The 15,000-nt window shown below is 46.7% G+C and overlaps 2 protein-coding genes and 1 non-coding gene across 8 annotated transcripts in view; 1 reads left to right on the top strand and 2 right to left on the bottom strand.

Moving 5' to 3' along the window:
- Positions 1-12,530, bottom strand: part of LOC143284624 (uncharacterized) — a 21,661-nt gene extending 9,131 nt beyond the window's left edge. Inside the window, exons 1-3 of one of the 5 annotated variants that reach the window (XM_076591481.1) lie at positions 12,445-12,530; positions 10,917-10,978; positions 2,111-2,189 (exon numbers count right to left, since the gene is read on the bottom strand). In XM_076591481.1, the coding sequence (XP_076447596.1) occupies positions 2,111-2,189; positions 10,917-10,951 (114 nt within the window). In that variant the 5' untranslated portion in view covers positions 10,952-10,978; positions 12,445-12,530. Of the gene's footprint in view, positions 1-2,110; positions 2,190-10,916; positions 10,979-12,280 lie in introns of all 5 variants that reach the window. The other 4 variants (XM_076591486.1, XM_076591485.1, XM_076591483.1 and 1 more) reach the window with 4 other exon arrangements.
- The window catches only part of LOC143284622 (ceramide kinase-like), a 50,448-nt gene continuing 42,769 nt past the window's right edge, over positions 7,322-15,000 (top strand). For both annotated transcript variants that reach the window (XM_076591480.1, XM_076591479.1), the window contains exon 1: positions 7,322-7,431. In XM_076591480.1, coding sequence (XP_076447595.1) covers positions 7,350-7,431 — 82 coding nt within the window. In that variant the 5' untranslated portion in view covers positions 7,322-7,349. The remainder of the gene's footprint in view (positions 7,432-15,000) is intronic.
- Trnas-aga (transfer RNA serine (anticodon AGA)) lies at positions 8,769-8,850 on the bottom strand. Its single transcript has one exon. It is a non-coding gene; the product is annotated as a tRNA-Ser (tRNA).

The following is a 15,000-nucleotide window of genomic DNA, read 5'->3' as shown; positions in this document are numbered from 1 at the left end:
GAAACACTGGTTCAACACAGTGCCCGTGTCTTTCCCTGAGAAACATTGGTTCAACACAATGCCCGTGTCTTTCCCTGAGAAACATTGGTTCAACACAATGCCTGTGTCTTTTCCTGAGAAACATTGGTTCAACACAATGCCTGTGTCTTTTCCTGAGAAACATTGGTTCAACACAATGCCTGTGTCTTTTCCTGAGAAACACTGGCTCGACGCAATGCCTGTGTCTTTCCCTGAGAAACACTGGTTCTACACAATGCCTGTGTCTTTCCCTGAGAAACATTGGCTCGACGCAATGCCTGTGTCTTTCCCTGAGAAACACTGGTTCTACACAATGCCTGTGTCTTTCCCTGAGAAACATTGGCTCGACGCAATGCCTGTGTCTTTCCCGCTCTCTGTGTTGACTTACTGTCCATGTCTTTTTTCCCGGTATGATTTAATGAGGGATAGTTACGATCTCTCGCCACGCACGTTCACACACACACACACACACACACACACACACACACACACACACACACACACACACACACACATGATGTCAGGTTCCTCTGATCTGAGGATCACTGAGAGGAAGATCCTTGGCGTCAAGCCCCCTGGAGGCTGTGCAGGCCGATTGTAGAGCGACACACCCTGGGACACAGAGGGCAAGGAATTCCCTGGGTAGGAGTGCTGTGGGCAGCTGATGCCTTCCTCTGTATGTGCTTTTCCTCCACAGCTGGCCTCTTTGCAGATTCCAAGGTCTCGGTGCCTTGCTTGGTGGGTGATCATCTGTCTCTGCCTCTGGTGATGTTTTTCCAGCCCTTTTCTGGAATGCCAGCAGCATTGACTTGTCGCTTCAGCTGGTCTATGTAGCGTTTTCCTGAGGCTCCTCTGTCACGTTAGCCCTGGCAAAGCTCTCTGTAGAAAAAAAAGTTTTGGGAATTCGTGTGTCCTTCATGCATGATAGATGTCCCGTCCATCTGATCTGTCTGGTCAGTAGCATGGCCTCTGTGCTGGTGGTGTGGGATCGCTCTAGGACTGCGATGTTTGTCACATAGTCTTGCCACTTTTTTCCCCAAATGGGACAAAGGTATATTTGGTGAAAACGCCCTAGGAATTACATTTGTTTTCGGTACAAACCCAGGCTTCTGATCCGTTGAGTAGTGAGGGCTACAGCTCCGTACACAAAGGCTTTTTGTTGACAAGGGCAGTGAGTGTTCCAGATGTGCTTCTGCAGACAGTCAAAGGAGCTACTGGCTTTGGTGATGTGGCTGTCGACATCCCCGGATGCTGTGGCATCACAGGAGATGACACTTCCAAAGTATGTGAAGTGCTCAACTGTGCTGAGCATTGATCCATCAATGCTGATGCGTGGAGGGCTGTAGGAACAGTGTGGTGGTTTCTGATGGAGGACCTCTGTGTTCTTCAGGCTGATTGTGAGGCCAAAGGCCTTTGCTGAGCCAGCAAAGTGATTGACGACTGCCCGGAGAGATTTTCGCTATAGGCAAAGAGTGCACAATCATCTGCAAAAAGCAGTTCCAGAATCAGCTCTTCCAGTGTCTTAGTGCAGGCCGTAAGTCATCCCAGATTGAAGACACTGCCATCAATTCGGGACTGCATGTAGATCCCTTCAGTGAAATCCTCTTTAGCCTCTCTAAACATTATGCTGAAGAAGATTGCAAAGAGCGTTGGAGCAAGGACACAGCCTTGTTTGACCCCATTGTCAACCGGGAATGGGTCAGATAGAACACCGCTGTGCTTCACGTGCCCATCTGGCCTTCGTGGAGCTGCTGCAGCGTGGTAAGGAGCTTTGGTGGACAGCTCAGTCTTGACACAATCTTTCAGAGCCCGTTTCGGCTAACTGCATCGAAGGCGTTGGTCAGATCAATAACTGCTGCATATAGCCCCTTGTTTTGCTCCCTGCATTTCTCCTGTATCTGTCGCAAAGCGAAGATCATGCCTGCTGTTCCTCGGTTTGCTCTGAAGCCGCATTGGCTTTACACACACACACACACACACACATGCACACACTCACACCCACCCACCCACCCACCCACACACACACACACACACACACACTGGCATAGAGACAGGGTGGGGGAGGGGAGACTGGACAAGGGAAACAACTTACCCGCACTCTCAGTTTGGCCCAGTTGTCTGTGTTGCCCCGGGGCATGCGCACTGGGTCGTGCCGGGACCAGAAGGTCATTCTGCCAAGTGGACAGGACACAACATGGTGTGAATGGTGACAGTGGACAGGACACAACATGGTGTGAATGGTAACAGTGGACACCACACAACATGGTGTGAATGGTAACAGTGGACACCACACAACATGGGGTGAATGGTAACAGTGGACACCACACAACATGGGGTGAATGGTAACAGTGGACACCACACAACATGGGGTGAATGGCAACAGTGGACAGGACACAACATGGTGTGAATGGTAACAGTGGACACCACACAACATGGTGTGAATGGTAACAGTGGACACCACACAACATGGTGTGAATGGTAACAGTGGACACCACACAACATGGTGTGAATGGTAACAGTGGACAGGACATAACATGGTGTGAATGGTAACAGTGGACACCACACAACATGACATGGTGTGAATGGTAACAGTGGACACCACACAACATAACATGGTGTGAATGGTAACAGTGGACACCACACAACATGGTGTGAATGGTAACAGTGGACACCACACAACATGGTGTGAATGGTAACAGTGGACAGGACACAACATGGTGTGAATGGTAACAGTGGACAGGACACAACATGGTGTGAATGGTAACAGTGGACACCACACAACATGGTGTGAATGGTAACAGTGGACACCACACAACATGGTGTGAATGGTAACAGTGGACACCACACAACATGGTGTGAATGGCAACAGTGGACACCACACAACATGGTGTGAACGGTAACAGTGGACAGGACACACCATGGTGTGAATGGTAACAGTGGACACCACACAACATGGTGTGAATGGTAACTGTGGACACCACACACCATGGTGTGAATGGCAACTCTGGCAACAACAGTGGGCAGTCAGAAATAATCTGTGACAGTGCTGTGGAAAGGACTGAGGATTCAAGTGAATCCTAAAATAAACCCTCAACTATTGTTACTTTGGTTTGCCATTTGACGGTATCATTTGAATTGACAAGGTCAGTATTTGATGAGGGGCTGTGTGAAATCACGGTCAAATGTGACAAAGAAAACAAACACGAACACCTGAAATGGTCCACACAGTCCATGGTGGACACAAATACACATGTCATTGGTCAACTGACCCAATTTGGTTTCAAGGCTTTAATACGGGTACAGTGGAGCACAGATAGAAGAAACGTATTAAATTATAAAAATAAATAAATAAATAAATAAATAAATAAATAAATAAAGAGGAATAGAAATCAGTTTCATTTGCTCTTGCAAGCCATTTGTGCTCTCTCTCTCTCTCTCTCTCTCTCTCTCTCTCTCTCTCTCTGCATTGCAGAAGCTCAAACAATGAGACAAAGGTATATAAGTCAGAATAGTATCAACAGCATAGAAGACACTTAATTATAGTTAGTACAGAAGTTGCTATTTTATTTGGACAAAACAGAAAACATAACATGGCATACTTCAGTGTATTGTTGAGGCAGTATGTATTGGTTTGATGTATTTTTGAATGGATGGTCGAGTCAGTCCCCATTCATTTTGGTATTTTATTATCATTACATTGTTGTTTTTCTTTAGTTCCGTTTCGTTGGGTTTTTGTCAGGATGTGACTTAAGTGTTTCCAAGTATTGCATATTTTCTTGGTTTAAACTGACTGAAGGATTCAGAGAAAAAAATACAGTTTGTTGTTGTTGTTGTTTTGAAGCTAAAATATATGCATTTATGTTGTTGCCCTCTTGTCAAAAGACCTTTCTTGGCAATGACAATAGATAATTCCAGTGTCCAGTGTCTGTCTCTCTGTCTTTGTCTCTGTCTCTCTCTGTGACTCTCTCACTGTCTATGTATGTCTGTCTGCCTCTCTCTCTCTCCCTGTCTGTCTGTCTCTCTGTCTTTGTCTCTGTCTCTGTCTCTCTGTCTCTCTCTCTGTGTCTGTCTATGTCTGTATGTCTGTCTGCCTCTCTCTCTCTCTCCCTGTCCCTCTGTCTTTGTCTCCGTCTCTCTTTCTCTCTCTGTATCTATCTCTCTCTGTCTGTGTCTGTATGTCTGTCTGCCTCTCTCTCTCTCTCTTTCCCTGTCTGCCTGTCTCTCTGTCTGTCTCTGTCTCTCTCTGTGTCTCTATCTCTCTCTGTCTATGTCTGTCTGTCTGTCTGTCTCTCTCCCTCCCTGTATTAACGCCGTTGTCATTATCATGATTGTCGTTGTCGTCGTCCCTCTCTCTAAGATTTGTGTTGGGGAAAGACAACAAAGCAACCCCGATGACAAAGATAATGCTAAAACAAGCTGTGTGAAAGAGAGAGAGATGGGGGGAGGGGGGGGGGGGGTGTTCAATTAGGAGTATATATTATTATGAATATTCTTAAGAACTGACGATTTCATGCAACATGTATTTTGGGGAGGTTATGGTTTGACCATAATTTGCCCCACTTTCAGAGGGACGAGTATACTGGAGCGGTGTGGAAAGACTTGAAATCCCCCCCCCCCCCCCCGACCCCCCTCCCCCCTCCTTCTCTCTCCCTCACTCCCCACCTGTTGACGGCACACAGTGGACACAGAACGGTGGTAAAGGCATGCTGTGTTGTCAGATCTTTAATCCCTCATTTATGTCAGCTGGGGGAAGGCTTTTGATCCGTGTCGGTACACACATTCCCCTTCTCAGTGTGTGTGTGTGTGTGTGTGTGTGTGTGTGTGTGTGTGTGTGTGTGTGTGTGTGTGTGTGTGTGCGCGCGCGCGCTATCAAGACACAGACGGCACGAACGGAACTGATATCCCCCAGAACCAGTGACGGATATTCAGTAGCAAGGAAAGCCTTGTGTGCTGAAGGCCTTTCACGAGGCAGTGGCGCAGGGTCAGAGGAAAGCTTTCACCTGTCACATCCAACACCGATCCTGCAAGGCAAACGGCCTGGCCACCACTGCTCGGGCAAGAGATTAGCCACGGGATTAGAGCTGATTAGGATTACGGCTGTGTGACTGTTGAAGTGTGCAGGGCCACAGTGTATAGCACCACATGGAGTGTGCAGAGACATAGTGTATAGCACCACATATAGTGTGCACAGCCATAGTGTATAGCACCACATATAGTGTGCACAGCCATAGTGTATAGCACCACATATTGTGTACACAGCCATAGTGTATAGCACCACATGTAGTGTGTGTGGCCATAGTGTATAGCACCACATATAGTATGAACAGCCATAGTGTATAACACTACATATAGTGTGCACTACAACCATAGTGCTCAGAGAGTGAAAACAGGGCCAAGCATGCTCTCAGCGGAAGTAGGTTTTTTTCCACTTCAGTATCATGACATCAAACATCTGGGTCTTTAAATAGGCACTACCAAGATGGCTGTAATGGAGCACACTATTAAGATTTTTGTGTAAATGGAAACTGTTAAGTCTTGGACTACGATTGAAGTCTGCCCCTGCCTCCCCCCCCCTCTTCCCCCGTCTTCCCCTCCACTCTCTCTCTTTCCCTTCTCACTATCTCCGCCATGTTTCAGTACTGATTGATTGATTGATTGATATGGATACTTATATATCGCCTACCCTCGGTCAGAGACCAATCTCTAAGCGCATTACAAACACGGGGTCATTTACACAACAGGCTGCCTGCCTGGGTAGAGCCGACTGACGGCTGCCATTCGGCGCTCATCATTCGTTTCCTGTATCACTCGACTTCTCAGGATACCTCACGTCAGAAGTAAGACCTATGGACACAGATCGTTTTCTTTTCAATCGCCAAAGACGTGGAACAAGCTCCCTGATAACCTCCGTCATTCTGATTCCCTCGCATCTTTTAAATCTCGTCTCAAAACTCACCTTTTCCCTCAGCAATAAGTTCAGTTGTGGCAGGCCCACAACTACTTGCATGTATATGAATGTGTATTGTGTGTGCGTGTGTTTATGTAAGTATGTGCCTGCCTATGTGTGTGTGTGTTAGGGTAGCTGTTAGATACACATGTATGTTAAAGTGTATGTATGCAGTGTGTGTGTGTGTGTGTGTGTGTGCGTGCGTGCGCGCGCGCGCGCGCGCGCGCGCGCGCGCGCGCGCGCGTGTGTGTGTGTGTGTGTGTGTGTGGTCACATTTTGGTGTGTGTATGTAGCATAGATATAATGTTTTATGTTATCAAAAGCGTTTTTGTAAAGCACCTAGAGCAGATTTCTGGATAGTGTGCTATATAAGTATCCATTATTATTATTATTATTATTATTATCATTCAATCAGATTTCAGGCATGCATTCATGCACGCTCAGACATGTAACATTTTACGTGTACGACCGTTTTTGTTTTGTTTTTTTTGTTTTGTTTTTTTCAAATTTACCCCGCTATGTAGGCAGCCATACTCCGTTTTCGGGGATGTGCATGCCGGGTATGTTCTTGTTTCCATAACCCCCAGAACGCCGACATGGATTACAGGATCATTAACGTGCGTATTTGATCTTCTGCGTGCGTATACTCACGAAGGGGGTTCAGGCACTAGCAGGTCTGCACATGTGTTGACCTGGGAGATCGGAAAAATCTTCACCCTTTACCCACCAGGCACCGTCACCAAGATTCGAACCCGGGACCCTCAGATTGAAAGTCCACCGCTTTAACTCACTCAGTACGGCCAGTCCTCTCTTCTCCTCTACACAGACCCCTCGGATGTCCAGTGGGTGTCTGAATGACCCAACCTTTAGCTTCCGTCGTCAGAACTGTGGTATTCTTTGTCAACATTCACCTCTTCAGTATAAGAGCCTTCCGCTCGTAATATTTTGATGATGGTAATTGAGATGAAACGCTGTTAACATCGTCTCTTTCGCCGTTCGTATGGAAAGAGTTAACCATTCGGCTATCGCGCCCGTAATGAAGGAATGTGGGGTTGGTGGGTGGACAGAAAGATCAGCCACCTGTCTCAATTTCAAGGAGCACAGGAGGGCTGACTGACAGGATGTTTACGGTATTACTCGGTAAACACGGACAGCAAATCGAGCCTTCTTCACCCCCACCCCACCACCCTGGGCGTCACCAACACTGAGGTGACGGCACTGACATTGCATGGTGTCTGTGGGCCAGATGAAGAGATTGTCGGCACTGCAGATACACACCGGGCCCTTCTTTTGTCTGCAGTCCGGACGTGGTCTGTGACGGGCCTTGTGTGTGTGTGTGTGTGTGTGTGTGTGTGTGTGTGTGTGTGTGTGTGTGTGTACGGGCATGGAGGTTCTGAGCGTGACGTCTCACCGCAGTCCACTGAACAGGCCGGCGTTCTTATCGACACACACTGACACACGATCAGGTACAGTCCAGCGTTGTCCCTCTGATCACATCTTCCGTTTTGGTTGTCGGTGAAGACATCTGATTGCATTCCACATGGCAGCTACTTTTGTGTGTGTGTGTGTGTGTGTGTGTGTGTCTGTCCGTCTCGAGTGTGTGTGGCCAGTTGAGAGATAAAGCCTGCAATAGTCTTTTGTTATTAATGGCCTCAGTGTGTACAACGGTGCTGGCTCACTGAACCAAGGTTTGGTGCCCCCTACCCCAAAACTGTCACGGTACTTTTATCTCAGTTCGGCAGATTATCTCAGCCCTTATCGCGGCGTAAAAGTTGGCGCGGTTAACTGGTGGCGGAGGTTCCTGGAGAAAAGAGAAGTGACTGGAGGAAGAAAGGGTGGGGGTGGGTGGAGGTGCCAGACTCACTGATTTCCCGCAGTGTTCTGGTCATATTTCTGGGCCCAGCAGTTCCGGGAGTCTGGGACATGTGGTGATTTGAACCTGACCACTGCGGGGACAGTGTGACTGACTGACTGACTGTCGGTGATTTTAGATAGGAGATTTGGTGATACGCGCATTTGTGTGTGTGTGTGCGTGCGTGCGTGCGTGCGTGTGTGTGTGTGAACGGGAGTGTCGGAGAACATGACTTGTCTCCCTTATAAAGTCTCAGCTTTAATAATAATAATGATGATAATGATAATAATGATAGGCCTAATAATAATGATAATAATAGGCTTAATAATAATAATAATAATAATAATAATGTACATTTATATAGCGCCCTCTCTGTCTAAGAGCAGGGGGCTTTACATGAAAGAAAACGTCACAAATTCCATGAACCAGGCATGGCCACTCTGCCGTTGTCTGGCGTATTGTCACCAGACAATCGGGAAGCTGCAGGAGGTTAACAGCGGTTTTCGGAATCCGCCGGGACCGAACATCAACGAAATAAACTGTTAATGATTCGGAAATACGGCTAAATTCGGGAGATTTACAACCTATTGTTGATATGACTGTGAAGGTTTTTCTTTCAACTATGTTTAAGCCAAATTTGGCATTGGCAAAGTATTTCCAGAGAAAATGGCAATGTTAAAGTTAACTCACACACACACACACACACACACACACACAGAGAGAGGCACAGACAACCGAACACCGGGTTATGACAAGGACTCACTTTGTTTACACAAGTGAGTCAAAAATTGCCTCGCTACATCACCTAACTCCCGGTTGACACACACACACACACACACACACAGCGCGGACGTACACACACAACAAAAACACTACGCCCTCATGCATCAGTACATTGACGAGCTCGTGTTCAGTTTCAGTTTCAGTTTCAGTAGCTCAAGGAAAAAAAAACGTCGCCGACAGGATTCGAACCTGTGCGGGAAGATCCCAATGGATTTCTAGTCCATCGCCTTAACCACTCGGCCACGACGACTCGTGTTCATATTCTTCATTAATACGTCAGAATATATCATTCACACTTGCATTTGAGCGCGAACACACACACACACACACACACACACACACACACACACACACACACACAGCGCGGACGGACACACACGTGCGCGTGTCCACAGTAAAACGCTCAATTATAATCATCGTCATAGATATTGCACACAGACACTGAGCTTTGGTAAGGAAAGGGGAGAGCCGGAGAGAGAGATTCAAGATTCAAAAACTTTATTACTCAAGGATAAAGATTTTAGGCATTGCCTAGTCTTCTAAACTGTCCTTCTGACAACAAAAACAGTAACACGAGAGAGAGATGAAGGGAATGAGAGAGAGAGAGAGAGAGAATGTGCTGGCAAATTTTTTATTTGTATACAGGCCACAGGCATCATTACAACTGCATTGGGGTTTGGTGGGAATGAGGAAAAAAAACAGTGGTAACAATATCTTCATTGTACACAGAGAGAGAGAGAGACAGAGACAGAGACAGAGAGACAGAGAGAGACGGAGCGCAAGTACCTCAGAAAAGAAGAGACAAAACAAGACAAAACAAGAGTCAGACAAAACAAGAGGGTCAGACAAAACAAGAGGGTCAGACAAAACAAGAGGGTCAGACAAAACAAGACAAAACAAGAGGGTCAGACAAAACAAGAGAAAACAAGAGGGTCAGATAAAACAAGAGGGTCAGACAAAACAAGAGGGTCAGACAAAACAAGAGGGTCAGACAAAACAAGACAAAACAGGAAGGTCAGACAAAACAAGACAAAACAAGAGGGTCAGACAAAACAAGGGTCAGACAAATCAAGAGGGTCAGACAAAACAAGACAAATCAAGAGGGTCAGACAAAACAAGACGAAACAATAGGGTCAGACAAAACAAGACAAAACAAGAGCGTCAGACAAAACAAGAGAAAACAAGAGGGTCAGACAAAACAAGAGTCAGACAAAACAAGAGGGTCAGACAAAACAAGACAAAACAAGAGGGTCAGACAAAACAAGACAAAACAAGAGGGTCAGACAAAACAAGAGGGTCAGACAAAACAAGAGGGTCAGACAAAACAAGACAAAACAAGAGGGTCAGACAAAACAAGACAAAACAAGAGGGTCAGACAAAACAAGACAAAACAAGAGGGTCAGACAAAACAAGAGGGTCAGACAAAACAAGAGGGTCAGACAAAACAAGACAAAACAAGAGGGTCAGACAAAACAAGACAAAACAAGAGGGTCAGACAAAACAAGACAAAACAAGAGGGTCAGACAAAACAAGAGGGTCAGACAAAACAAGAGGGTCAGACAAAACAAGACAAAACAAGAGGGTCAGACAAAACAAGAGGGTCAGACAAAACAAGAGGGTCAGACAAAACAAGAGGGTCAGACAAAACAAGACAAAACAAAAGGGTCAGACAAAACAAGAGTCAGACAAAACAAGAGGGTCAGACAAAACAAGACAAAACAAGAGGGTCAGACAAAACAAGGGTCAGACAAAACAAGACAAATCAAGAGGGTCAGACAAAACAAGACGAAACAATAGGGTCAGACAAAACAAGACAAAACAAGAGGGTCAGACAAAACAAGGGTCAGACAAAACAAGACAAATCAAGAGGGTCAGACAAAACAAGAGGGTCAGACAAAACAAGACAAAACAAGAGGGTCAGACAAAACAAGAGGGTCAGACAAAACAAGACAAAACAAGAGGGTCAGACAAAACAAGAGGGTCAGACAAAACAAGACAAAACAAGAGGGTCAGACAAAACAAGACAAAACAAGAGGGTCAGACAAAACAAGACAAAACAAGAGGGTCAGACAAAACAAGAGGGTCAGACAAAACAAGACAAAACAAGAGGGTCAGACAAAACGAGGATCGGACAAAACAAGGGTCAAACAAAACAAGAGGGTCAGACAAAACAAGAGGGTCAGACATAACAAGACAAAACAAAAGGGTCAGACAAAACAAGACAAAACAAGAGGGTCAGACAAAACAAGAGGGTCAGACAAAACAAGGGGGTCAGACAAAACAAGGGTCAGACGAGTCATCCAGTGGTGAACTTACTCCGAGGTACGGGGCGGTTGTGGCAGAGTGGTCATGGTGGCGTCGGCACTCCGTTCTTTTCCCTGGACACAACACAACACACACCTTACAGTTCCCTGGACACAACACAACACACACCTTACAGTTCCCTGGACACAACACAACACACACCTTACAGTTCCCTGGACACAACACAACACACACCTTACAGTTCCCTGGACACAACACACACAACACAACACACACCTTACAGTTCTCTGGACACAACACAACACACACCTTACAGTTCTCTGGACACAACACAACACACACCTCACAGTTCTCTGGACACGACACAACACAACGCAACACAACACAACACAACACAACACAACACAACACACACCTCACAGTTCTCTGGACACGACACAACACAACGCAACACAACACAACACAACACAACACAACACAGTTCTCTGGATACGACACAACACAACGCAACACAACACAACACAACACACACCTTACAGTTCCCTGGACACAACACAACACACACAACACACACCTTACAGTTCTCTGCACACAACACAACACACACCTCACAGTTCTCTGCACACAACACAACACACACCTCACAGTTCTCTGCACACAACACAACACACACCTCACAGTTCTCTGCACACAACACAACACACACCTCACAGTTCTCGGCACACAACACAACACACACAACACAACACAGACCTCACAGTTCCCTGGACACAACACAACACACACAATACAACACACACCTCACAGTTCCCTGGACACAACACAACACACACAACACAACACAGACCTCACAGTTCCCTGGACACAACACAACACACACATCACAGTTCTCTGGACACAACACAACACACACAACACAACACACACAACACAACACAACACAACACAGTTCCCTGGACACAACACAACACACAACACAACACACACCTCACAGTTCTCTGGACACAACACAACACACACAACACAACACAGACCTCACAGTTCCCTGGACACAACACAACACACACCTCACAGTTCCCTGGACACAATACAACACACACAACACAACACACACCTCACAGTTCTCTGGACACAACACAACACACACCTCACAGTTCTCTGGACACAACACAACACACACCTCACAGTTCCCTGGACACAACACAACACACACAACACATCACACACCTCACGGTTCCCTGGACACAACACACACAACACAACACACAAAACACAACACACACAACACGACACACACCTCACAGTTCCCTGGACACAACACAACACACACCTCACAGTTCTCTGGACACAACACAACACACACAACACAACACACACCTCACAGTTCTCGGGACACAACACACACCAACAGACACAGCTCTGTGGACACACAGTACAGACCAACATAGTACTCACAGCTCTGTGGACACACAAAACAGACCAACACAGAACTCACAGCTCTGTGGACACACAGTGCAGACCGACACAGTACTCACAGCTCTGTAGACACACAACACAGACCAACAGACACAGTACTCACAGCTCTGTGGACACACAGTACACCTTCAGCCCTATCCTGCCCCCACTGGCACCCACCCCACTGTCTGGCACCCACCCCAGTGCAGAGCGGCAGAAAGAGAAAGCTCGGATTCCTCCCCTCCCGTCCCCACCCCACCCCCACCACCACCCCCACACAGCGATCAGAGGTGTTCAGCTCCGTCACAGTGTTCGCTAGGTAAGCAGTGTTTCCTGTTTTATTTCAGTCTTCTGCGTATCTGTCGCTTCGTTGTACGTTGATGTAGATTTATTGTGTATTAATGTGAACATGTATTAATGTAAATCCATTATGTATTTTTAATGTTTTAATATGAATTGATTATGTATCAATGTATTCACCTGTTTGTTTATTTCATTCGATTGTTGTTTCATTTTATGTTAATGTTTTTACACAAACGTGGTGTCGGCTTCCAAGGCCTGCTCAGTGGGTTGGCTTCATTGGGAAGTCAGGCGTGTGTGTGTGTGTGTGTGTGTGTGTGTGTGTGTGTGTGTGTGTGTGTGTGTGTGTGTGTGTGTGTGTGTGTGTGTGTGTGTGTGTGTGTGTGTGTGTGTGTGTGTGTGTGTGTGTGTGTGTGTGTGTGTGTGTGTGTGTGTGTGTGTGTGTGATGAAAAGAATTCCGTCGTTGAGCTCTGGTGTGACGTTTCAGCATTTTTCTTTCTTTCCTCTCTTCCTTCTTTGCTTCCTTTGTTTCTGTTTGTTTATTGATCTGTTTGAGTCCCTGGATGCCGCTGTCTGAACTGACTGTGCAACTGTATGGCCGCTGGTCAGTCTGCCCCGCTGTTACCCATGGTCATTGTGTCAGTGTGACGGGTAACACTGTTACCCATGGTCAATGTGGCAGTGTGTGAGGGAACACTGTTACGCATGGCCATTGTGTCAGTGTGTCGGGGAACACTGCTGACTTGAACGTGTTCCTGTTGGTGCCACCTACCCGGGGTAGGTAGCTAGGTGTGTGTAGGTGGGGGAGGGGGGATGGAGGGAGGGGGTACAGCAGTCAGACGTCAGCCCTTCAACGCTGCACACAGCACTCAGCGCGCGGTCTGTCTTCTGCTGCCACTGTCTGGAACCCTGGGGTGGTGGGACAGGTCTGGGCTTTGCTGTACCTCCTGTGTACCTGCTGTAGTCAGGGCCTTGCTGTACCTGTTGTAGTCAGGGCCTTGCTGTACCTGTTGTAGTCAGGGCCTTGCTGTACCTGCTGTAGTCAGGGCCTTGCTGTACCTGCTGTAGTCAGGGCCTTGCTGTACCTGCTGTAGTCTGGGCCTTGCTGTACCTGCTGTAGTCAGGGCCTTGCTGTACCTGCTGTAGTCTGGGCCTTGCTGTACCTGCTGTACCGTAGTCAGGGCCTTGCTGTACCTGCTGTAGTCAGGGCCTTGCTGTACCTGCTGTAGTCAGGGCCTTGCTGTATCTGCTGTAGTCTGGGCCCTGCTGTACCTGCTGTACCTGCTGAAGTCAGGGCTTTGCTGTACCTGCTGTAGTCAGGGCCTTGCTGTACCTGCTGCAGTCAGGGCTTTGCTGTACCTGCTGTGCAAGGCCCTGACTACAGCAGGTACAGCAAGGCCAGAAGGACCAGCATTAAACAGAGAATTATATACCACGTGCAGCGTAAAGGAGGACCAGCATTAAATAGAGAATTAAATACCACGTGCAACGTAAAGGAGGACCAGAATTAAACAGAGAATTAAAAGGGTCAGGTGATGATTTTTCAATGGGGGTTTTACTTGTGAACTAACTTTGATACAGAAAAAGACTATAGAAAGTTAACAAAGAAATGACTTGTCAGTTTATGTTTAGAACTTGAAGAAAAATGTGACCAATACTGAACTTTAGTTTGTGACAATATCCATTTGAAATGACTTCTTTTCCTTCTTCGTCCCCCCTGCTCACATTGGGAAGCAATTACAGGGGAGAAGAGAGTAAAGAAGAAAAGATGAAATGAGGGAGAGAGAGAGATCGAGAGAGACAGTCATACAGAGAGACGGACAGACAGACAGACGGACTGATAAATCAACAGAGGAGAGAGAGAAGGTGGGGGATGGGGGGTGGGGGGGTCAAAAGTTACATTACAAAGTTAAATTACAACACATATCAAAGAAAATGGCAAGAACAATAATACAGTAATGTACACTCAAGTATGAGATTCATGAAAGAAAATGTGGGTAATATGGGAGAAGGAGAGAGAGAGAGGAGGTCAGATATATCACAATAACATCCTTGGCAGGACCGGGAACACCTTTGCCAGATAAGCCGCTCCAAAAGAAAGGAAAGAGCTGACTTGTTTTCTTTCTGTAATGTTCACGCCATGTTTTATGTCTGCGGAGGCAAGTGAAGGGAACACCCCAACGAACGATAACTATGATTATAAGGCTGATCAAATACACTCAGAGTTATCGAAAAAGGCTTAAGGTACGATGAAGGAGATGGCACAATTTCCAAGCCTTACCCTGTATCATTAACTTTTACTCTCCTGACCTGAAGACCAGTTTCAGTTTCTAAAGGAGTCGTCACAGCGCTCGGACAAATCCATATACGCTACACCAC

Source organism: Babylonia areolata, chromosome 8 (assembly GCF_041734735.1).
Source record: "Babylonia areolata isolate BAREFJ2019XMU chromosome 8, ASM4173473v1, whole genome shotgun sequence".
NCBI lineage: Eukaryota > Metazoa > Mollusca > Gastropoda > Neogastropoda > Buccinidae > Babylonia > Babylonia areolata.
Note: the sequence above shows the minus strand (reverse complement) of the source record. Positions and strands in the feature narration are given on the sequence as shown.